Source organism: Ovis aries, chromosome 2, assembly GCF_016772045.2.
Source record: "Ovis aries strain OAR_USU_Benz2616 breed Rambouillet chromosome 2, ARS-UI_Ramb_v3.0, whole genome shotgun sequence".
In the NCBI taxonomy this organism is placed as follows: domain Eukaryota; kingdom Metazoa; phylum Chordata; class Mammalia; order Artiodactyla; family Bovidae; genus Ovis; species Ovis aries.
This window is the reverse complement of record NC_056055.1, coordinates 105,330,354-105,354,449: the sequence shown is the minus strand read 5'-3', so window position 1 is coordinate 105,354,449 and position 24,096 is coordinate 105,330,354. Positions and strand designations below refer to the sequence as shown.

The window sequence follows — 24,096 nt, the reverse complement described above, 5'->3', positions numbered from 1 at the left end:
AAATGTATAGCTACCACTGCAAGATGTTAACAATAGGGGAAGTTTGGGGTGGGGCTGGATGAGGGGTTAAATAGGGATTCTTTATATTTTTCATTTAGTTTTCTGTAAACCTAACAGCTCAAAGAAGTAAAATCGAGCATAAACAAAACAAAAACGTGACAAATGGGAGCTTCAGTGAATAGTGCGGAGCCTGAAACGTTCCTCGGTGTTACCATTCCCAAGTCACCTGTTTATGCTCCCGGTCCAGGGACCCAGAGCCCAGGGCTTGTTCGCCTCCCTTGCCTGCGCCCCTGCTGAGCAAACCCGGTTTCTCCCCATCACCCAACTCAGACCTGGAGGTTGAGGATGTCTGGGGTGAGGGCGCCACCTGCTGGCGCTACTCTAGCCGCCCTACAAGGCAGTGATGGCGCCCTTGTCTTGGGGCTGGGGTCCTCGATTTTCTCTTGAAACCCAGTGCCATCTGCGAGTCCCTAGACGCAGCACTCATACAACCACGAATGGCATGCATGCGTTGTCCAGGCTTGTCGCCAAGAACGACACGGGAAACGTCAGGTCTCGCGACTTTATTTCCGAAAAGTCCCAAAGTGCGGAGCGCAGTCTGAGTCTGGAGAGAGTCACTGGACTCAGGTCGCCGGGGGCCGACTCCTTGTTTCTGGTGCCAATACAGGGAGCCCTCTGTGACGCGATGACGGACACCGAGGAGTGTGCCGGGCACTACTCTGAACATTTCACCAGGTCATCCTCGTGCGGAACATGCGAGGTAGGTTCATCTCCTTTCTGCCAGGGTGAAGGTGAAGGCGCTAAGAGGCTAAGTCCCCTAGGGCCGCACAGCCAGAGCGGCGTGGCGCTGCGATTGGATCCTGCTCCAAAGTCCAGGCCGTGACCCAGCTGCCTCTAGTTTCCTCATCTGAGAAATGGGCGTGCGGACATCTCCCCGCCTTTCGGGTGCATCTGGGGCTGAGGCCAGACAGTTTTGCACGCGGGCCTAGGGCTGCAGCTCGTACTGGCCCTCGGTGGCCGTGTGGAAGTCCTCGAGCACCGACTGCAGGAACTCAAAGGTGGGCCGCTCCTCCGGCCGGCTGCGCCAGCACTCGGCGATGATGCCGTTGTACAGCTCAGGCGGGCACGAGTCTGGGCGGGGCATGCGGTAGCCGCGCTCCAGGTTGCGGATGACCTCGGGGTTGGTCATCCCTGGAGGTGGAAGACACATGGCTGAGGACCGGCGGGGGCCCGCGAGGCATCCACCGCTGTCTCTGCCCTCAGCCCGGTTGGTGCCACCTTTACGCATTTTTTTATTATTTTTTACGCCTCTATTTATTTTTCATTGCTTTGAGAACAGGGTAGATGGTCTCAGTGCGGGGCAGTTCCTCCTGGATGGGGTGCTACCTGCTTACCTGGGACTGTCAGGCACACAGGTGAGCATCACTCACCAAGCAGGTGCTTGGTGAACAGGCCCCAGCCCCTCCCACAGGCTAAGGGCCCAAGCCCTTCAGATCCACCTGGGGGTTGACTCTCGGGATGGAGGTTTGGGGGCTGTACCCAGGGTGTAAGGCCAAGGGAGGGACCACTTGGCCACTCAACTGAGGGAAACTAACTGGAAGAGACTTGAATTCAGACCCTGACCTTAACTGAATTCCAGGTTTGTGGGCTCACTGACCTGTGCTGGATGCAGGGGACACAGTCCTGTTTCCAAGAGCAATGCTGACGGGCGGAGGGAAGCCCCGCCCCTCCCCGCCCCTCCCCACCCCGCCGCGCCCCGCCCCGCCCCACCCCGCCCCCAGAGTGGCACACCTGGGCTCCAGTTTCAACCATGGGGCTCCATTCTGACTCGCAGGTGGGCAGCCCCAGGCCCTGAGGATGGGACATCTGCCATCACAGCTGTCTCAGGACGGCCCTGAGCCGGGAGGGTCGCTGTAGGACACAGCTGCCTACCTGGGTAGGGCACACGCCCATAAGTGACGATTTCCATCAGGAGGATTCCAAATGACCACACGTCCGCTTTGATGGTGAACACCCCAAAATGGATGGCCTCTGGGGCAGTCCACTTGATGGGGAACTTGGCCCCTGCAAGAAAAACCATGAGCAGCTTCATGAGGCCATGACTGACTTCCTCCACACCCCCCAACTCCTTGCTCTTTCTCCCCCCGCCCCTGCCCTTCCTGGTGAAGCCTGGGTCACTATATCAGACAGAAATGCGCCCAGGGAGTCATTCAGACCCACAGGACGCATGACCAGGAGTGTGAAGACCCTGGGGGTCCACAGCACCAAAGGACAAATACCACCCCCATCGCCTGCTTTGTGTCTTTGCCTAAACTGGCTTCACTGGGCGACCAGCATGTGTTTCCACCTGGGACTGAAGAGGTTGTTTCCACCTCCCACTAGCCTTGTTTACTAATGGGAACCCATGACTGGGGCAAGTCATTTAACTTGTCCTTGCCTTAGCTTGGCTTCCCTGGTGGCTCAGACAGTAAAGAATCTGCCTCCAATGCAGGAGACCTGGGTTCAATCCCTGGGTCAGGAAGATCCCTTGAAGAAGGGAATAGCTACCCACTCCAGTATTCTTGCCTGGGAAATCCCATGGACAGAGGAGCCTGGTAGGCTACAGTCCATGGGGTCGCAAAGAGTCAGATGCAACTGACTAACACTTTCACTTCACTGCCTTAAATAATCCTTTCCTGCAAAAGGGAAGTGGTGACACGTGACTCATGTACCTGCTAGGGTCACAGTGAGGAAAGAGTTCAAATCCTACAGCCCTGGATGACGTCCACAGCAGCTGCACGGCCCATCCCTTGATCACCCGCACCTTCTCTAGCTTTCTCGCCTGAAGTTCCCTCAATGAATGGGACAGATAATCCATTTCCCGTATCAACTGATTAATATGTTCACTAGTATCACTCGCTAACTTGCTTAATGAAATGTATTTTGAGTGCCTCAAATCCTCTTGTAAAGAGGATTTTGCCTAGTTTTTACAAAGTAAAGCAAAGCACCTGTAGTGACCCCAATTCAGGTATTAAGTTTTTGCTGCTCATACGTTGGGCTTTCCAGGTGGCATTAGTGGTAAAGAACCCGCCTGCCAATGCAGGAGATGTAAGAGATACATGTTCCATCCCTGGGTCGGGAAGATCCCCTGGAGGAGGAAATGGCAACCCATTCCAGTATTCTTGCCTGGAGAATCCCATGGACAGAGGAGCCTGGTGGGCTACAAGTCCATAGGGTCTAAAAGAGTTGGACATGACTGAAGGGACTGAGCAGGCAGGCGTTTAGGGCAGTGTTTTCTAAAGTGTGCTCTGTGAACCCCTGGTTCTATGAGAGGTTCACAGAACCTATGTGGAAAAAGTTTCTGGGGTTCCAATGACTTCGGGAGACGCAACATGAAACGTGTGTGCACCGTTCCTAAGCTGCGTGCCCTCTCAGTGCCTTTATCATGCTGCTACGGGCTGGGAATCTCCAAGGGAGGGCTCATGGAAGGGGTGGTATCTCTAAACCTACTCTCACCTAGTCATTCCTCCTGAGGCACCTGTGGTCTCCAGAGCACATCAGGGAAATGCTGAACCAGTTGGGAGCAAGGTCAGACTTGTACGATAAGAAGTCCAAGGGGGACTGGGGAGTTGGGGTGCTGCTCACCCTCCTGGGCGGTGTATTCGTTGTCGATGATCCGGGCCAAGCCAAAGTCCCCGATTTTGCAGCACAAGGCCTCAGACACCAGGATGTTGGCCGCTCTCAGGTCCCGGTGGATTGAATTCATCTGCTCGATGTACGCCATTCCTTCTGCAATCTGAGGGAGGGGCCCCACAGTGAAGGCCAGCCCCTCTCAGGGCGAGAAAGGACTTTAGGCCACCCTCTGCATCAGAGCCAGACATCAGAGACAGGCGGCGCGAAGGCTCCAAGGTGTGACAGGACGGGGGGAGCTGCCATGTGGCTGCAAAGTGGGGCACACGGGCTGCGTCTGGAGGGGAGCTTTGCACTTCATGCTATAAAGCGAGATGAGGAGCACCCGGAAGGCAGAGTGCGCACGCGCGTGTGTGCCCGTACACAGAGCAAGGCGCTAGCGTGATCACAGTGTGTTTTAGAAGCTGTGCACCTGGAAGGTTCTGATTTTCTGCTTTCCTAACCTTCAGATTCTTGGCCACATCTACGTAGAAACTTATTTATTTGTAGAGTACATCATGAGAAACACTGGGCTGGATGAAGCACAAGCTGGAATCAAGATTGCGGGGAGAAATATCAATAACCTCAGATAGGCAGATGACACCACCCTTTATAGCAGAAAGCAAAGAACTAAAGAGCCTCTTGATGAAAGTGAAAGAGGAGAGTGAAAAAGTTGGCTTAAAGCTCAACATTCAGAAAACTAAGATCATGGCATCTGGTCCCATCACTTCATGGGAAATAGATGGGGAAACAGTGGAAACAGTGTCAGACTTTATTTTTTTGAGCTCCAAATCACTACAGATGGTGACCGTAGCCATGAAATTAAAAGACGCTTACTCCTTGGAAGAAAAGCTATGACCCACCTAGATAGCATATTAAAAAGCAGAGACATTATTTTGCCAACAAAGGTCCGTCTAGTCAAAGCTATGGTTTTTCCAGTGGTCATGTATGGATGTGAGAGTTGGACTTTAAAGAAAGCTGAGCGCCGAAGAATGGATGCTTTTGAGCTGGGTGTTGGCAAAGACTCTTGAGAGTCCCTTGGACTGCAAGGAGATTCAACCAGTCCATCCTAAAGGATATCAGTCCTGAATATTCATTGGAAGGACTGATGCTGAAGCTGAAACTCCAATACTTTGGCCACCTGATGGGAAGAACTAACTCATTGGGAAAGACCCTGATGCTGGGAAAGATTGGAGGCAGGAGGAGAAGGGGACAACAGAGGATGAGATGGTTGGGTGGCATCACCGACTTGATGGACATGAGTCTGAGTAAACTCCATGAGTTGGTGACGAACAAGGAAGCTTGGCGTGCTGCAGTCCATGGGGTCACAAAGAGTCGGACACGACTGAGCTACTGAACTGAACTGAACTTAGAAACTCAGGTGACTTTTCATATCCTTTGCTTCTTGGCAACCCAAGATTTCCCAAAGGCTTGACAGAGATCATTGACAACGAGTGAGAAAAGGAAAAGAAAGGGAAAAAAGGGAGTGAGCAGGCTTATCATGAGCTGTGGTTTGAAACCAGCTACCAGGCTTAGTTTTCCGAGACCACCTCACCATCCTGTTCAGCCCAGCCTGTGTGCACCTCAGTGGAAAAAAGGCGGTGGAAAAAAGGCACGGTGACCTCAGTTCCTGCCCTGATACTCACAGCAGATAACGACTTGGAGGGGGTGGGGGTGGCGTGGGAGAGGGGAGGGTGCCTCCCTCCAGCAGGATGTGTGTGTGTGTTTCTGAGTCTCGCGGGCTGACCACAGACCGGAGCTTTTCTTCCGAGAGTTCCAGTTTCAACAGACACACACCCAGAGCCACCGGATGTGCTTTGCTGCCAGTTAGAATCCTCAGCTAAAATCCCCCGGGAGGAACGTTTCCCTCCTCTTCATTTTGCTCTTCACTTCATGATGTCTGAGTCTACAGAAGGCATTAATGGGCACCATCTGAGGATGGAGGAGGTCACCACAAAGTGCTGACCCGCCATAGGACGTGGAATTCGTGGGGACTTTCTGGGTTCCCCACACCATCCTTTCTTCCTCTGGTTCTCACCAACAGAACCTTCATGGCTGCCCAGGAGAAGGACTACATTTCCCAAGCTCCCTTGCAGCTGGGTACAGGCAGGTGACAGGTGGCCAGGGGGCTGGGAGAGCAAGTGTAGGGAGTGACTTCCAGCACTTGGCTCTAAAGGGAGTGGGTGTGGTTTGCCCCCTCCATCCCGCTTCTTCCTCCTGGCTGAGGAGGACAAGATGCTAAAGCGTGAGCAGGCTCCCTGGGTGGGAAGATGATCTGTTAAGACCCAGTGGGTGGAAGAAACCTGGGTCCCTGTGACTCTGAGGGGAAGCTCCACCGCCCACCCCAGACTGCCCGCCTCTGGTGCTTACACACTGAAGCTATGATGGCTTGGGTTTTCTCTCTCTCACAGCCCAGCCTAAATCTAATGGACACAGCCTCCAAAGAGTTGATCTCGCTGAGCTGCAAGGGCAGAGGACAGGGCCCAGGGGCCTGGATCCCTGCACTTGGAGCTCACGAACCTGGGCCGACATGTCAATCAGCCTTGAGAGGGACAATCGGCTACCTTCATCCGTCTTCAGGAAATCCAGCAGGCAGCCTGGGGAAAGAGAAATTGCAGCTGATCTTCTGCAGGGTGACCCGACCCTGGCCGGGCCGACTTCTCAGGGTGTGGGCTGCTGCCCACCTGGGCGGGAAGTGGGTGGCACTCTTTCAGGTCTCTTGTGCCCCCATGGCTGCAGGTGCCACTGCTCTACAGAAACTCCCACCTCAGCCTTCACAGCTCCCAAGAGGCGCTGGTCTGCTGCCAGCTGCTTGGAGGACGTGAGGTCTCAGTCAGGTTCAAGGTCACACAGTCAAGGAACCGGGTCAGAAACTGCTCGTGCCCTGCATGACATTACAAAGCATCTTCCGCCCACTTCACCCTTTGTTGGCAGACATTCTGCCTCCGAGGATGCAGGAAATCACCAGCATTACGGAGACTCATCTCCTGGAGCTGGTACAGGGGACAGAAGCTGCTCCTCTCTGGTATCTAAGAGCGGGGGACTGCTCACCTGAGGGGTGGCTAAGAGGTGAGCAAGGGAGCCACATACCTCCAGCTCAATGTAGGACCCCTTCATGACACCCTTTAAAGAACAGTCAGCATCAACACAGCATTTTAGGATCCGACAGGAGTCGGGGTGCAGTCAGGGTCATAGGAGGGGTAAGAAGGATTCCCCAGGCCCCAGTAGAGAATGGCCATACTCTAGACCTCAGTGGCCATCTCACCCAACCTCTCATCATCCGTGTTGAAAATGCTGATAGGGTTGTACAAGGTCTCCTGGACTAGAACCGTCTCTGGATGCCCAGCCTACTATTCTTTAGACTTTGCTGCCCTCTGTCCGCCCCACGGGGTGCCAAGCATGGGAAGCTCCCTGCAAAGATGCTGGTGCAGGGTCTCCTGAGCTATGGAAACTCCTCTATATGACCACTTAGCTGTCTTGTTCTCATCACCCTTCACTCTGCCCCCACCCATGCATGTGGAACACCCTAGATCTGCAGGATGTTGGCTGCTTGACCCAGCTCATGCCTCAGTGGTCCCCTGCAGAGGTCCCCCGGCCAGGCAAACTCACAGCAGCAGGTCAGCCTTATCCTCCTCAGCGCCCCCAAGCCTGGACCCCCACCCTCAAGGCTTTCTGCCTGTGTGAGGGGCACAGCCCCGGGCAGGGCCCCACCTCTGGCCATGTATTCCGTCACGATGTAGATGGGTTCCTTGGTGACCACCGCGTAGAGACGGACCAGCCTCTCATGCTGGAGAGTTTTCATCAGGTTGGCCTCGCCCAAGAAGGCCTCCGGAGACATGGTTCCCTCCTTCAAGGTCTTGATGGCCACCTTGATGTTGTTTTTATAATAACCTGAGGCCCGGGGACAGAAGATGAAGAGGATGTTCAGAAGACTTGGAGGTGGGGGGAGGTGATCCCTTATCCAAAATCTACGTAAGCTTCCAGGAGCCATCCCTGTTCTATATAGATGGGGCACTGTGGCCAGAGCCCTGCCCCCTGGAAGTGGTCCTGGGCTGGAATTACAGCTCCTGATGGTGACGGATGCGCTCGCTTACCTAGAAGGATTAAGCCTGTCCCGGCCTCCTCTGCTAGACAGGAACCCCGGGCAGTTAAGGAAATTACCCAGCCTGGGAGGGGGGCTGTTTCACCTCCCGATCCCTACAGCCAGGTCCGGGGTGTGTCCCTTTTGTCCTCCTATCCCTGCCTAATGAATCTCTTCAACCACTTAATAGCGTCAGTATGGCAGTAAGCATCACAGCAGGATCATAGAGGAGGCCTCCGTGCCCCTCTCTGCGCCCTGCGACGTTCACCTCTAGATCCTTATGGCTCCTGCACACACCCCCACCCCCTGCCCAGCCCATTAGGTCCCCGTCTGCACTGACGTGAAAAGATAAGTCAGGACTCAGACTTGCAAGGAGCCAGGGGGAGCTCCTGCCAGGGGTGCCCCAGGCATCAGTCCTGGATGCCGGAGGAATCAGGGAGGCAGCAGGGTCCCACCTTGAAATCATGCCCCAGAGACACGGACCTTTCCAGGGATAAAATAAAGCATCTTTTATATTCCGATTGCACATTGTTAAGCAGAGGATCGGCCATTCACTGTAATTGAAGGGGAGGCCACAGGGGCCAGGAAGTTAAGGGACGGGCTAGTCTCAGAGCTGCAGGTGGTGACTTTGTTATCAGGGTCCTGGAGCCCCTAGTTCACCTCTCACCCTGGTTAACATAGTGTTTCCACCCAGTGAGACAAGCCAAGAGGAGCTAGCCAGGCTCCTCTTCCAGGTCACACAGGAGTCAATGGCAAAGGCAGCTCTGGGCAGTGAAGAAGGAAGGCGGGCACGGGCTGGGGTGGGGGCAGGGGGAGAGCTGGATTCTGCTCCTGCTTCATCACCATATCAGAACAGCTGAGGGCAGGTGACTTCAGCGTTCTGTACTTCCATTACCTCGTCTGTAAAATGGGTATAGGCCCCAGTCCCTTCCCCTTCGCAAGCCTCTATGGGAAGTATGATGCCCTGTGCAGGTCCCGAGCCTCCTGCGTTCTAGGATGTAGGGCAGTGGGTGAGCGACTCCCGAGTACCACATACTCACCCATCCAGACTTCACCAAACTGCCCGGACCCAAGCTTCCTGACCAGCTTGAGAGACTGCCGGGGGATTTCCCATTCATCCTGGGCCCAGGGGTTCTGGGGGGCCAGGCTCACACAGGGGTGGGTGAGCCTTTGGCACAACCCGTCCCCTTTCTCTGCATTAGGAAAGAAGAGATGAGCTGGAGGTCACAAGCATAGACAGATCTGTGGATACCATACAGAACACGAGAGCTGTATCATTCCCGGCTGTGTCCCCGCTCCTTCTCGACAGCCCCCCATCCACCCCAAGTTCAATGTGCACAAGTGCACACACACACACACACACACACACACACTCAGCTCTCTGCATTTGTTTTATGTAAAATAAGCACGCTGTCATTGTCCTGCTGTCTCTAAGACTGAAAATACTTGCTATTCTCCATGTGGTCACAGCCAACATAGAGGGTCAGGGACACAGACAGGGAATCATTATGTTGACAGTTATCAACACCTTAGGTCCAGCCTTGGGATAATCCTCCACCCCTCTGCCCAAACAGCAGCAATGGTTCATGCGATCTTGAGAACTCAGTGATGGGGAGACACGAGGGCTCCTCTGGCACAGCCCAGGCCTCTGTCAGATGCCCCCCCTCTTACTGGAATAGTGCTGCACCAGAGCCTGCAGCGTGGGGAAGGCGTTCCGGGGGGAGATGTAATAGCCGCCTTCATCCAGGGAGCGGATCTTATAGTGTTTGATCACCTCCCCGTGCGTGGTCACATCCTTCACAGACAGCGAAAAGGCACCTAGAGGGTTAACAAAGACATACGCGTGAGAAGACACAAAGGGAAAACCAGGATTGGGATTTGGGGCTTCATTTCAAGGCCTTGGAAAAGTGCTGTTAGTTGCTCAGTTGTGCCAACTCTTTTGAGACCCCCATGGATTGTAGCCCTCCAGGCTCCTCTGTCCAGGAAATTTTTCAGGCAAGAATACTGGAGTAGGTAGCCGTTCCCTTCTCCGGGGGATCTTCCTGACCCAGAGATCAAACCCAAGTCTCCCACATTGCAGGCAAGTTCCCCCAGTTCTGCTTTCCATTTTGACCATCATCAGTTACCTTTTTCTTCATCTCACCCTCCACCCTCCTGGAAGCCTTTCCTGTCAGCTCATCCTAACTCTGTCCTTGGCATTCCTCCTCAAATCTCCTGAAACTGCTCCGGAACTCTGGAGCATGCAGAATGCTCTCTTAGCCATCAGGCTGTTCCCCTTCTTGGGCACCTGAGGACCCTTTGCCCCGGAATATTTAGATACAGAGTTTTTGGAGGGACTAGGAGATTGACTCATTCCTTCCTTCATTCCGTGGAAAGATCGACTCTGCCCCACATGCAATAGCAAATTACAACCCGAAGCACTCCTGTCCATGGGGAAGAGCATAATAAGACACAACCCAGGGCTTCTGTTCAAATCCATACGCACGTCTACGTATCCTGTTTTCTTCAGTCGGCGGTTGCAGATGCCAAGGGTTAAGAGCAATTTAGGAGGCAAGAGTTTCCAGCTGAGAAATTTTCCATGAACTTGATATCTTTATAAGGCGCCTCTGTTCAGTTCTCTGGGTGCCACATACTTCCACTTTGATTTGCTAAACGAGAAACCTGAGGCCCAGAACGGGGATTCGCTTGCCCCAGGGCCCTTGGCTGATCAGTGGTTAGCCTGGGGGCTCCCGTGACCGTACTAAAGGCGCGCCGGCAGTACTAGCCTCCGCCACCAGGTGTCAGGCTTGGGCACGTCTTGTCCTGGGCGTGGGCGCTTGATTTTTGCCCTGCGCTGTTTGTCTTCAGGCGTCTTTCCTCCCGTATCAGACTATCACCCCATCTCAAATCCCTTCTCCCCTTCCTTGGCCATTGCGCCTCTCTCATCGCCCACCTGCAAAAGGATGTGGAGAGACCGCGCGTCCTGTGGCGTGCCCTGCCGCTGACACAGCCCGCCCCTCGTATCCTACCCCAGCCCAACCTGCAGGCTGCAAAGCGTCTTCCCGACTTCACCCCTGGTGAGTGCAGCAAGCTCGGGTATCGCAGGAACCAGAGGGAGGCGCTAGTGAGTACGTTCATCCACGCACCACCCTGGCGAGGAAAAGAGCGATCTTCTCCATTCCCGGCTGCTGTTCCCGGCTTGTGATGCCTCCAGATCAGCCAAGGAGGCCCGAGTCTCTTCCTCCAGTGCCGCGGCAGCCTCTCTGCTGTGTGGGCTCCTCTCAGGGCCCGTCCCTAATGTCTTTTTTACAATTTGGCATTCCTTCTTCTTAAAGCGGGCCTCAGTCCATCCTGTTCACAAGATCTGGATCCCCTGTCCTGCCTCCACCCTGCGGCTGGAATGCGCTGGGACCCGGGGCTGGGCTCCCAGAGACAGATTTTCGTAAAGGCCACCTGTCCTTGAAGTGGGAAACTAGTCAGTTCCAACATACATACCAATAAAGTTAGTCTCGAGAAGCTAAGGGATGTTCTGGAGACCTCTTAGGTTAGAACTCACTGCCCGCCTTCCGGGAGCAGTGTTCCTTCTTCCCACCTGAAGAGGCTTTGGATTTCCGCGGAGCGTGTGCGCATGTGTATAGAGGGGTCTTGCGAGGGGTCTTGCGAAGGGTCTTCTAGCCCCTGCTCCAACTGGCCAACCCCAGCCTGGACTAGCTGTGGGGTGGGGGGCAAGGACAGGAGGAGACACCCCACCTTTAGCGATCCTTTCCTCCTTCACACTGAGGTTGGGGTGGCTTTCCCTCCAGAGGGCCCCTTAGCAACAGGCAGCCATTGAAACATCATTTCCTGGTGAAATGACGTGATGTCTGGCATTTGCTTCAAAGTAATGGGGCTGGGGATGTACGTGAAATCAGATTAGCTGGGTTGATTATTGTTGAAGCCGAGTGTTGAGTACAGGGGTTCCATTTACTATTTGCTTTACTTGTGTGTGTGTTTGAAATATTCTACAGCAAACAAAACATCTAGTCCTCTTCACCCTGTTTGGGAAGTTCTCCTCCATCTGCCCAGTGTTAGGTCTGTTTGGCACAGTTTAGAGCTCGTGAAAATTTTCAGAGCCTCTCAGATGATTGGGCTCTGATGCTTGTTCACTGTTGGTCTAGAGTGAGTCACTTCTTCCCTCAGTTTCCCCATCTTTCAAATGGGGATATTGGCCCAGTATCTCAAAGATGGAAGGCTAGAGGCAAACCCACTAGGAAGCATATCCCTCAAGGTTCACAGCAGCACCTTTATAACAGCCCCAAACTGGAAACAACCCCAATTCCACCAGTGTGGAGAAAGAGCTTGTGGAATATTCATATCCTGGATTCTGTTTAGCTGTCAAAGTGAGCAGATTATTGCTGTTGCCTCAACTACACAAATGCATCTGTGATGGACGGAATTGTGTCCCCCATCCCTGTTAATTCCTATGTTCAAGTCCTATACCTCAGTGATGTGACTATCTTTGGAAATAGGGCCTTTAAAGAGGAGGTTACATTATTGAGGTGGGTCCTGATCCACGCAACTGGCGTGCTTATGAGAGGGGATGAGGACGCAGACATATGCCGAGGGATGACCACATGAGGATACAGGGAGAAGACGGCCACCTACAAGCCAGGGAGAGAGGCCTCAGGGGGAACCAACCCTGCTGACAGCTCGACCTTAGATTCCTGGCCTCTGGACCTGTGGGAAAGCACAGGTCTGCTGTTTAAGCCTCTCAGTTCCCAGTACTTTACTACAGAAGGCCTAGCAAACAAATACAGAATTTTACAATGTTGAGTGAAAGGAATAAGACACAAAAACTAAAATGGCTTGATCTCATTTGTATAATAAAGGTGAAAAACAGATGAAACACGGGTGGTAAAACTATAACGAAAGGCAAGGAAGGGCTTCCATCAAAGTCAGGATAGCGGTGGCTTCTCTGCGGGTGGGAAGGTGAATCAGGAAGGGGAACCAGTGGGGCAGTGAGAGGGGCTCTGGGCATCTGGAATATTCTTGCTCTTGTGGTTACACAGATGTTTACTTATTATTTATAATTATTATACTCATTTATATTTATAATACTATAATACTTTAATACTATATTTATATTTATAATTATTATACTTATTATTTATAATTCTGCTCTTGTTCATAATTTATGCAATTTTTAGATGTGTTTTATACTTGATAGCCAAAAGCACTTTAAGAAGGAAAGACAGAAAACTAACGACAGAAAGAGAAAGCCCGGTGACCGAGAGTGGGGGCAGAAACACTCCCCTTGGTCATTGGGTTTAAATCTGGGAGTCCCCCCAGTTCTCATGATCACTACCCGCTTCTTTTGTATCACAGGCTGTGCCCCAAACTTCCGATGCCTCCCAGGCTCTTGCAAGTGTCTGAGTCACAGCCTCTGACTGAGATGATCTCTAAAGATTCTTTCAAATCCTTTGATTCCGGATGGGTCACCCGCCTTTCCGCACCCCCCCCAGCCTCAGCGCTCCCCCTGGCCCAGGCGGTGTGAGACCGGCCCTCAGTGGCTGGAGCAGCTCTCTGACTCCCTCCCCGATCCCCCACCTGTGTTGCCTGCATTTCTAGCCGGGTCTTGGGAGAGCTGTCCGTGTGCACAGCCTCAAGGTCAAATACTGGATACTCATGGGCTGTCCTGGCTGGCCTGATGTGGCGGGGACTCCCAGGTGGAAGCTATCAGATTCTCCTGGCTGGCACCTCTCCTGCCCCCCACCCAACTCCCAAAAGGAAGGCCATAGGTGGGGGTCCCCGGCTGCATGGCGAGGGCAGCAGGGCCCCAGGGTTACCTTTGCTGGTTTCACTCTCTCTAATAAGAAAGGCGCCAGCCTTATTGACTGGAGCCAGAAGCTGCCTCTCGGCATCTCTCCGGCAAATGGATCTAAAGAACCACCTGGAAAGGAAAAGCACAAAGGCAGGCAGAGCTGAGTGTGGCCATGTTCCTGGGGATCTTGTCACCCAAGCCCCTTCCCCCTTGAGATACAGTGTGTTCCTGTTGCGAACCTGACCCTGAGCTGAAACCCCCGTATCTTGATACATGAAATCCCCTCAGTCCCTTTCCCTCCTGTCAGCAATGGACATGGTGTTTCCTTGACAAGAAATGAGAATGGAGTTTGGTGCCCTTCATTAATTTTGCTCTGGGTAAATGCACCCGACACCTTCCCCTACAGCCCACCCTCCCTGCGGTCGGTCTCCAGTGCTCCTTGAGCGTGGCTGGTTGAGGTGGACCTGCCCTAGCCTCACCCTGGTCCAAGGAAAGGCCCAGGACTGGGTGTGCTGGGCAAGGAGCCCTCCCGAGGGTGAGCATCACCGGACGGGCACACCGGGCGAGGCTGCTAGCCTGTTCCAGCTAAGGAATGTGACAGACTCTGAGCTCCTTCAGGGGAGGGGCCGTGTCGTAGTCGGTTTGGCGTCCTCCCCAGTCCTGGGCAGAGCCGGGCTCTGGCCCTGGTTGCTCGGGGCTCTAATGCCTGAGGCCGTGGCGGGTGCCGTGTGCTTGTGAGTGATGAGGATACTGTGCCCAGGCTCTCCTGTAAGGCCCCCATCCTGTGAGTCCCCCGAGGTGTGAGCCCTGAGTCCTGCCCCCTGGAGGCAGGGGAGGAGGCTGGCTGGTTAAGGGCGTCCCTATCAGGTTAGCCAGGAAATGGGCAGCTCTCACTTCACAGATGGGAGGCGTGCGTAGGCTCCCTGGTGACGTTTAAACGCTGTCTGGGATTTCAGACAAGCCTTTCCCAGCGACTCCAAGTCCCCACCCCCGTCCTGTGCCCTCCGCGCTGGGTTCACACCCTGCTCTGCTTTTTAGCTGCTTTCTGGCTCCATCCTGCCTGGAACAGAGCAGCCAGCACACCTGCGGGGCTGTCTGTCCACCTACTTTTCTACTTCCAGGGTCTCTACCCGGGCCACAAAGTTGCTGGGCACGTAGCCTTCTCTTCCCGTGATGAGAGACTTGGCCAACCACCAGTCTCCGGTTCTAGGAAGGAAAGAGAAACAGAATGGGCGGTGACTCTCGCGGGCCTCTCCCTGGGTAGCTCGCAGCCCACAGCAGCGTCTCAGGCAGAGAACTTGAGAGGCAGACAGTCGAGTGGAGAGAAGGGACGGGGGCCAGTGGCTCAGTCCCTGAGGTGTCCAGGTCATTTCCAACTTGCAAGCTTCCTTCCAGGGAAGAAGGGGACAATGCGGCCTCCAGGGGAGGTGTATCTACACAGCCTGGTTCACCCAAGAGGCGCCCAGTCTTCTAGTGAGCAGCCTCCTCTCAATTAACGGGACACTTTTAGAGTTTAGGGAGTAAGTTTGCACTGGATGGGAAAGACAGAAACAAGAAGGGCGGCTAAGAAAGGACGAACCAAGAGCCATTCTGCTCTTGGCTGGAGGCCCTCATAGGACTTCGAGAACAAAAGCAGCTCCCAGGCTGCACAGGACAAGCATGGTGTTTGAAGCAGAGTTTCGACTTTGGAGGAGTTTCTGAGAAGAAATCCGGGATAAATCTGGACACAACTGACTCCAACCCAGAGCTGTGATGGGGCAGTCAGGCAGGCACTGTGGGTGTCAGGAGGGCTGCATGGAGGAGGTGACATTAGAGGAGGGTCTTGAAGGAAGGATAGGATTTTGACAGCAGAGCAGGAGGTAGTGAATAGGAACCACCTCACCAGGAAGACTTTTAAAAAGTGCATGGAGGAAAGGTGATTGGGTCAAGTTTAAGAAAGTGCTGGGTGACTGGGCTGGGGGGAGGGGGCAGGGCACTGGAGAAGTTATTCAGGAGGCAGCTGTGGGGTGTCGGGGTGGGGAGAGGGGAGGGGGTCCTGCAGCGGCAGGGACGGGGTCCTGGACACTTACTCCTTCAGGATCTGCAGCTTCTCCCCCCTCAGCATCTGCAGGTCCCGGTCGTTCGTGGCCTTATAGTCATACAGGGCCACCACGAAGTGATTCTCTAAAGGGAACAGATTAGACGTGGCCGCGAGAGCCGCGGTAGGGGCTGGGAGAGTCCCGAGGGTCTAGGGAGATGAGCTTTGTGGACCTGAGGGCTGCAGACCCAAGTCTGGGACCAGCGTGGGCGGATCTCTCAGCCCTTATAGGCCGTGAGCCTCCCCTCCTGCCCTCCCCACCTCTGTTCCAAGGGCAGTGGTGGTCTCAGGACATGGCAGCTGTAACTTTGACCTGTGACTGTGCCCGGGGCTTGGTCACAGTGCTCAGCCTGACAGTACCCAGACAAGCTGGTGGTCCCACAGCAGAGGTGGGGAGGGGGCTCCGGAGCTTGGCTTAGAGATTTTCCAGTGACCACTACTCTGCACAGCTGTGGGAAGCCAAGACCCCTCCAGGAAAAGGTCATCTGGAGACCACTTATCTTCCCTGGGAGAAGATGACTCAGCTTTGACACCAAAGCCTGGCTATTCACCCCTCTCTGCCGGGAAGGAGGGGCTGGAATACGTGTGCCCAAGGCTGTTGCTTTATTTCTTTCCCCTGAGCTTTCTTCCTGGAGGTGCAAAGTCCCCAGCAGGAAGTGAAGGACCCACACCCCCCACCCCACAATGGTGATTCATCGTGTCCTCAGCAGGATAAGAAACACCAGGCACCAGGCGAGGCCCCTAACTGGGCTCCAGCCCTTTAGAGTAGGCAGACTCTGAGCTCCCTCAGGGGAAGAGCCATGTCGTAATTAGTTTGGCGTCCTCCGCAGTCCTGGGGCAGAGCTGGGCTCTGGGCTGCTTGCTTGGTGCAGTGGTGTGACTGCAGGAAGCCTGAGGACCCCAGGTGCTGGGTGCAGGTGGGTGATGAGGATGCTGGGGTGGATTGCTCCTGGAAGCCCCACCCTGTGAGCCCCCTGCCCAAGTCTGAGCTGACGCAGGACCGCCGAGGACATAATTCATCATGTCGTCTCCGCAGTCCCTCCCATCAGACTGAAGTGGAGGCTGGGGGTGGTTAGAAGGTTGGCGGGGGGCCTTTAAAAGTGGGCTGGGAAACACGATGGGGCTTCCAGGTGTGGGACAGAGCAGGGGCTGGGATGCAGAACATCGGCCCTCACCCTTGGAAGCTGGGTGCTGGAATCTTTGAAAGCCTGAGTTTGATGATGCTGTCTGTATTTGCGGTAACTCTTTTGGTATTCGTTTATAAAGTCTTTTACAAAGACTGAGGCTCAGATACTGAGGGAGCTGGTGGTTAGACTCCTGGAGAGATCCCCTTTGACAGGTGAAACCTGGGGCACCTCACTCAGCCTCCCTCCAGACTTCTCTCCAACCCTCGAGGGCTTCTCTTCTCCAGGCAGCTGCTCCCACCTTAGCCCCTGTTCCAGCCTCACGAAGCCGGGGCCCAGAGGACGTGGCCAGGGGGCGCTCGGCTGCAGCCCCTTCTTACCTTGATCTGGGTGCGTGGTGTCAGGAGGTGGGGGAGCCAGGTGGTTAAACACAACCTAGAGCGGAAAAGCAGGCGCTCTGTATTAGTTCACACCCTGAGGTCTGGGTGGGGCCCTGTGGGTGAGGCTGCCGGCTGGAGGGCCTGGGGGAGCCCGAGCTGCACAGTTAAACTCTACATGAGCGGCTGAAACTCCCCAGGTGCCAGCACCAACCCCCGTTACCGCCCCCCCACCATCTGCCAGACCACACACAGGGTTGGAGGAGGGGTACATGGGGATGCCCCAACTTCGTAAGAAGCAGCTGTGGAATTGGGGGCGGGGAACTGGATCCTCAGCCAGGTTAAAAGCCTGGCTCTGCTTTAAAAGATGAAGTTGCAAAACAGTATTTGTTCTCAAGGAAAATTATTTTAAAAGCATATTTCGCTAAAACTCGACGAATGTATTCCCAGATATATACCCTGTAGAGAAAGTTTTATACAGGAATGCTCCTAGCCCCCCAAAAATTAAATAAAAATTGCTGAAGTGTGGAAATCACTCTTTGACCAAAGACAGACAAACAGACAGACTGGTTGGAAAGTCATGCAGTGAAATTCTGGACAACTCTGGGAGTTTGCGGCTATAGTCCCACACATTCACGTGGATAAAACCCACATATGTAACAGAGGTCAGAAACCCAGGTCTCCGGGCTTCCCTGGTGGCTCAGTGGTAAAGAATTCATCTGCCAGTGCAGGAGACGTGGGTTCGATCCCTGATCTGGGAAGATCGCACGTGCCGAGGAGCAACTAAGCCCGTGTGCCACAACCACCGAGCCCACGTGCCCTAGGACCTGTGCTCTGAAATAAGAGCGGTCACCACCGTGAGAAGCTTGTGCAAGACAACTAGGGAAGAGCCTGAGCAGCAACAAAGACCCAGCACAGCCAAAAATAAACCAATAAATTAACATTAAAAAAAAAAAGTTCCCACATCTCAGACGAATATGTGCCATCTGATTCAAAGGGCAAAATCAAACTGAATAGTGTACAGAAATGCATACATATGTGATCACACCGAAAAAGTGAAGCTAAGAAATGATAAACACTCAGGTCAGTGAGACCCGAGGTGACAGGAAGGACGGGGGCAGCAGACAGTCTCACTGGCCACTTTCTGCTTCTGAGGCTGAGGGGGTGCTGTGCTGGGTGTTCATTTTGTTCTTATTTTCAACTTGATGTATGTGTTACAAACATTCCTTTTGTATTCTATGTTTATTGAACACAATTTTGAAGTAGCATTTTGCAAAACGGCATGTATTGCATGGTTCCACTGAAAATATAAACACATAAATAACACACAGGAAAGGGGTCTGGAGGCAGGAGCTCTGAAGTGAAAATCCCGATATCATTGGGCAGTGGGACAAATGAGTATTTATAATTTTCCCCCATAATTAATATACATTATGTGACTTCTTTTAAAAAGTTAAAAACATCCCAAACTCTAATACTTATCAGCAAGTAACAAATTCAATTTAAGTCAGAGTTTGCCCAGTGAATCATTCGTTCATTCAACAAACATTTCATTATTTGCCAAGCCCTACACTAAATTGGGACATAGATGGAGAATATTTCTCTAGAAAATGGGATTAGCAATCCCCTCTCCCCCAACTGCTTCAGGTCACTATCAGAGTAAAGCAATGGCCAGACGGATATGCTGATGGCGGTAGAGAGATCTGGAGTGGGGGATCCAGGCATGACTCCCAGCTGCCCCAAATAAAAAGGGAGTAGGTGGCCAGGCAGGAGGAGGCAGGAATAGTTGTCTAAAAGTGCATCTTTGGGGATGGTACCATCAAATGGTGCTTCGTGAGCAGACCAGGAGGGGACAATGATCTCCAGCAACTTCTGGGCAGGGATGGGGCAGCTGCTGCTGCTGCTGCTGCTGCTGCTAAGTGACTTCAGTCGTGTCCTACTCTGTGCGACCCCACAGACGGCAGCCCACCAGGCTCCCCCGTCCCTGGGATTCTCCAGGCAAGAACACTGGAGTGGGGTGCCATTTCCTTCTCCAGTGCATGAAAGTGAAAAGTGAAAGTGAAGTCGCTCAGTCGTGTCCGACTCTTAGCGACCCTGTGGACTGCAGCCCACCGGCCTCCTCCACCCATGGGATGGGGACAGCAGATGGTGCTGAATGCTCCAGACTCCCTCAATTTCCTCTTTTCAAGTTGACATTTTTTAATTTCCTTTTCTCTTAAGGCTGCCCTTGCCCACTGAAAACTGGCTAAGAATTAACAGGTGGGCCCATCAGGCCTGGTCCTGCGCTAAAGGCAGTGTGCCTTCTATACCCGTATGTATACTGCATATGGTCACAGCCCCATCAGAAAGGCATTCTGACTGTACCCATTTTACAGATGCAGACACTGAGGCTTAGGGGAGGTAAGCAACCTGCTTTGAAGCACACAGCTAATAAATTTTGACTCAACAACCTGGCTGTTTAATTTTATACTACATCACCACCACGACTTGAGCCAGGGTGGCCGTGGGAGGGGGCCTGTGTGTCGGAGCCCTGAGTTATCTAGAGATGGTGCTGGCCCTGGCTGGAGACAGGCAGCAGCCCTGGAGCCGCACAGGTAGGCTCTGTGCTCCCGTTGCCCGCCCTCTCCAACTGGGCACCCAGGTCACTCACCAGGGGCGGCAGTGGTGGGGGCTCTTTGCTCTGGGTGCTGGTCTTCACAGGACTCCATCCACTCCTACCCTTCTCCTTGACCTGTCTTTTGCTGCTCACCACTCCCATCCTGTCAGACAGCACGCAGCAGATCAGCGGTGTAAGTTTTCAGAACCTCTGTGCACAAGAGAACCCCCAAACCCTTTCCGGGGGCCGATTTCAAAGGTAGAGAGGCAGTAGTGGGGAGCGTGGAGGTCAAAGTCAGAACATGGGTTCAGAAGGGGTTTGGGCGGGCTAAGCTTGTTTGCATCTTTTTCCAAGAGCCGGAAGAGGTGGCCCAGAGAGGAGGGACGCCTGGGTTTAGGACTCAGAGATGCTCTGGTCTGAGGAAAGTGCCAGAAACCTGCTGGGGTAGATCCCAGGCCCTAGGGGCAGGAGCCTTGCTATCTAGAAAGAGGTGACCAGCGCATCTGATGGTCTGGGTTTCAGTCTTCACTTGGGAAGATCACATCCCCTCTCGTGGACCCTGAGAACCTTCTGAGGTTCTTTCCAGCTCAGGTTTTCAGAGGAGATGCTGTAGTTTACAGCACAGTGAGCCCCGTAGGCACCCAAGGTCCTCTTCTCAGTAATATCGGGGAAAGTTCTCTGGAGGCGAACGAAATATGATCGAGATTTTTCTTGAATAAAGAGACTTCAGCGACAGATGTGGGGAAGGCCCCAGCCTCCCCACCACGTCACCAACACCCTCACTCCAGGGGCAGCTGTGAGGGGAGAGCTTACTGTTGCCCAAGAACTTCACCTATCTCATATCATCCTTCAGATCTCCAGAATGAGTGCAAGTGGGAGGTCTGAGATGGTAAATAGCTGGTCCCTGGTCAGACACAGAGAGCCAGTTTTGGAGCCTGGGCTGACCCTAGACCATCACGCTCCAGCTCACAGCCGGCCCGCCCCCACCAGGCAGGTGCTTATGGAGGAAAGGGCTCTTGTCTGAAGGGTGTGTGGGTGACGGGGTTCCTGACTGCCCCTGGAAATATACACCGTGTGCCAAGGCGCACCCCTTTTCCCGCGTCTCAGTGTCTTACAGTTAATGGTGATTCACAGGTGATTAGCAGCATTTCCCCCCTCTCTTAGTGAAACATAAACGCTACCCCTCCGAGCAGCGGTGTCTTAGACTCAAAGAAACACCGTAAAGCATTTCTTTCAGAGTCAAAAGCACACACCTCGTATTATTTCTCTTCAAAATCATCTTGAAAAAAGAAAAGACTATAATAAGTGTGAATGATGGATGGAGAACTATAGTAACAAATAACCCCCAAGTATTGTTTTTCAGTATATTTCTCATAAAGAACATTTGTAAACTACATTAGTAATATAGTACTAATTTTATTAGTACTATAATAATTACTAGTTATTAGTAGTAATAATAATGGGAACTAATTACTAATTGGTTTTAGTTACTAATAATGTAAACAGTTCTGAAACTTCACAGTGTTAAAGAATAACACTTTTCTCCTTGCGTCTGTGTGCGTGCCTGCTCAGTTGCTTCAGTCGTGTCTCACTCTCTGTGACCCCGTGGATGGTAGCCCGCCAGGCTCCTCTGTCCATGGGATTCTCCAGGCAGGAATACTGGAGTGGGTTGCCATGCCCTCCTTCAGGGGATCTTCCCGACCCAGGGATTGAACCTGGGTCTCCCGCATTACAGGCGGATTATACACCGCCGAGCCACCAGCAAAGCCCCCTTTTTGTATTTACTTGTATTTAAGTAGTCTCTTTTGTTAGTTTAGATCACCTTTAACATTAAATGAAATATAGTGGCAAAGTGACAGGTCAACATTTCAGTTTTCAGAGATGTTTCGGTATCCACATAGTGGATAAGGGATAGTAGGTTTGTACTTGTAAGGGCTGCTGAATTTCACCAGGTACCTATTTAATATCTATTAATATAGTAGTTTTCCTTCTTTAATTTGTTGATGTAATGACTTATGTTGATAATTTTTTTTCTGCTGAAACACCCTTGCACTCTGGAGTAAAAGCTATTAGGTTACAGGACGTTAGTCTTTTTGATTTTTGATTCACGGTTAGACCCTATTTGTTAATATTATATTTTGAATGAAAATCTATATTCCCAAGCGTGATTAGTCTATGAGGAATTAACATTAAGATGATGCTGGCTTCCTAACATACCAGGGAGCTCTTCATCTTTTTTCCTATAATCTTGAGTAATTTAATAACATTGGGGCTATCTGTTCTTTAAAGGCTAAACGGAACTCAGCTGGTAAGTCCTCTGTTGCTAGGATTTTAAATAATAGATCTTTAAATAAATTTTCAATTTTTTCTACAGGAATTTGCCTCTTGCTATTTTTCCTCCTTCTTACGCCATTTTGATAACTTATATGATTTATAGGAGATCTTTATTTCCCTTACTTCTCAAATTCATTGCAATTAAGGTTTACATTATACTGTTTTGTAATTATTTTCATTTCTTTTCTTGCTTGATTATGGCTTATTTCTTGTTCCCAACAGACATTAAAAGTGCTTTCAATAATAAGTATGATTTTTTTAATTGGATAAAATTATCTGAAAGTTTCTAAGACCAAATAAAGTTTTATACCAGCTTTAAAATTATGAAAAAGGAGAGTATAATCAAAATAGCATGAAAGTGGTATAGGAATAGATGTCTCACCAGTGAAACATAACAATTAGCATGCAAACAGATTCCTGTACATACGGAAACAGTGGCATTTTAATTCAGCGGAGAGCTGAGGGTTTATTTTAATAAAAGGTATTGAGAAGACATCTATCTACTTAGAAGAAAGTGCAACTGGACCCCAATCTCACAGCACGTTAAAAATAAGTTCCAGGCGTACTGAAAAAATATATTAAAAATTCTTTAAATTAAAGATTTGGAAGAAAAATTAGGAATCTGATACGTATGACCCAGACTTCCCTGGTGGCTCAGTGGTAAAGAGTCCACCCGCCAGTGCAGGAGCCAGAGGAGATGCAGGCTGGATCCCTGGGCCGGGAAGATCCCCTGAGGAAGGAGATGGAGACCCAGTCCAGGATTCTTGCCTGGGGACTCCAATGGACAGAGGAACCTGGAAGGCTGCAGTCCATGAGGTTGCAAAAGAATTAGATTGACTTAGTGACTGAACAACAACAAAAATAACAGCCACAGCAACATGTGATTCAGAGCTGGAGATGACGATGAACCAAGATAGGAGAGCGGGAAGCTGAGAGAGAATGAAGGGCACACTCACAACCAAAAGGCAAACTCATAGATGCTAAAGGCACTATACGCTGGAGGAAACCGTCATGAAGCCAGCAGATGAGCGATAGATCGGGGAAAAGACGTGCAAACCGCACGGCAGACAAATGTCTATTTATAACGTGCACAGAGCTCATGAAAATTGACAAGGAGTATGGGATTAGCATATAATCTACTCAATAGAAAAATTAGTAAAATTACAAATAGGCAATCCGTCCAACAGAAATGTGAATCACTAAATAGGCATGTGAAAATGCTGAAATTACTTCCCAATTGGAAAATGCAAATCAGAGTATCAAGGAAAGACTATATTACGTCAATAAGACTGGGAAATAAATACAAGGAATGGTAATACCAATTGTTGATGATAAAGGGAAAATTGTGTTTCTTACATTTCTGGTACAAAAATATTTATTATTGTTATTTCATTGTTCTTTCTCACTCCATTTCTAGGTTGAACGCTTTATGAAGACTTGGATTTTTGTATTATACATTGTTAAATCTAAATTACCAAAACAGTGCCTGGCATGGAATAAGTGTTTAATAAACATTTATTGAACAAATAAAATATTCAGTTCAGTTCAGTCGCTCAGTTGTGTCTGACTCTTTGCGACCCCATGAATCGCAGCACGCCAGGCTTCCCTGTCCATCACCAACTCCCGGAGTTCACTCAGATTCACGTCCATCAAGTCAGTGATGCCATCCAGCCATCTCATCCTCTGTCGTCCCCTTCTCCTCCTGCCCCCAATCCCTCCCAGCATCAAAGTCTTTTCCAATGAGTCAATTCTTCGCATGAGGTGGCCAAAGGACTGGAGTTTCAGCTTTAGCATCATTCCTTCCAAAGAAATCCCAGAGCTGATATTACCAAACTTTTAGAAAGCAATCTTTCAAGTTCTATTAAAACGAAAAAATATACATTTTTTCGATTTACAAGAATCTCACGGTGTAATAAGACATCATTATATATGAATGTATAAGATATATGTGCTTTATTGCAGCAATAGTTGGAGCAACAAAAAACAGAACATAAAAACTTCGTAACTGCTCACCAACTGTAAAGCTGGACTTTAAAAGTCTCTAAAATGTGATACATCTATTAAAAAGAATGTGCTAGAT

The 24,096-nt window shown here is 51.5% G+C and overlaps 1 protein-coding gene across 5 annotated transcripts in view; it reads right to left on the bottom strand.

Moving 5' to 3' along the window:
• Positions 1-548: 548 nt before the first annotated feature.
• BLK (BLK proto-oncogene, Src family tyrosine kinase) overlaps positions 549-24,096 on the bottom strand; it is a 53,936-nt gene continuing 30,388 nt past the window's right edge. For 3 of the 5 annotated variants that reach the window (XM_042243549.2, XM_060411037.1, XM_027964615.3), the window contains 12 exons: positions 19,737-19,845; positions 17,090-17,144; positions 15,578-15,671; positions 14,616-14,714; positions 13,534-13,637; positions 9,401-9,547; positions 8,770-8,922; positions 7,360-7,539; positions 6,169-6,245; positions 3,625-3,775; positions 1,933-2,064; positions 549-1,191 (listed from right to left, as the gene is read on the bottom strand). In XM_042243549.2, coding sequence (XP_042099483.1) covers positions 986-1,191; positions 1,933-2,064; positions 3,625-3,775; positions 6,169-6,245; positions 7,360-7,539; positions 8,770-8,922; positions 9,401-9,547; positions 13,534-13,637; positions 14,616-14,714; positions 15,578-15,671; positions 17,090-17,144; positions 19,737-19,844 — 1,506 coding nt within the window. In that variant the 5' untranslated portion in view covers position 19,845 and the 3' untranslated portion in view covers positions 549-985. The remainder of the gene's footprint in view (positions 1,192-1,932; positions 2,065-3,624; positions 3,776-6,168; positions 6,246-7,359; positions 7,540-8,769; positions 8,923-9,400; positions 9,548-13,533; positions 13,638-14,615; positions 14,715-15,577; positions 15,672-17,089; positions 17,145-19,736; positions 19,846-24,096) is intronic. The other 2 variants (XM_042243550.2, XM_060411038.1) reach the window with 1 other exon arrangement.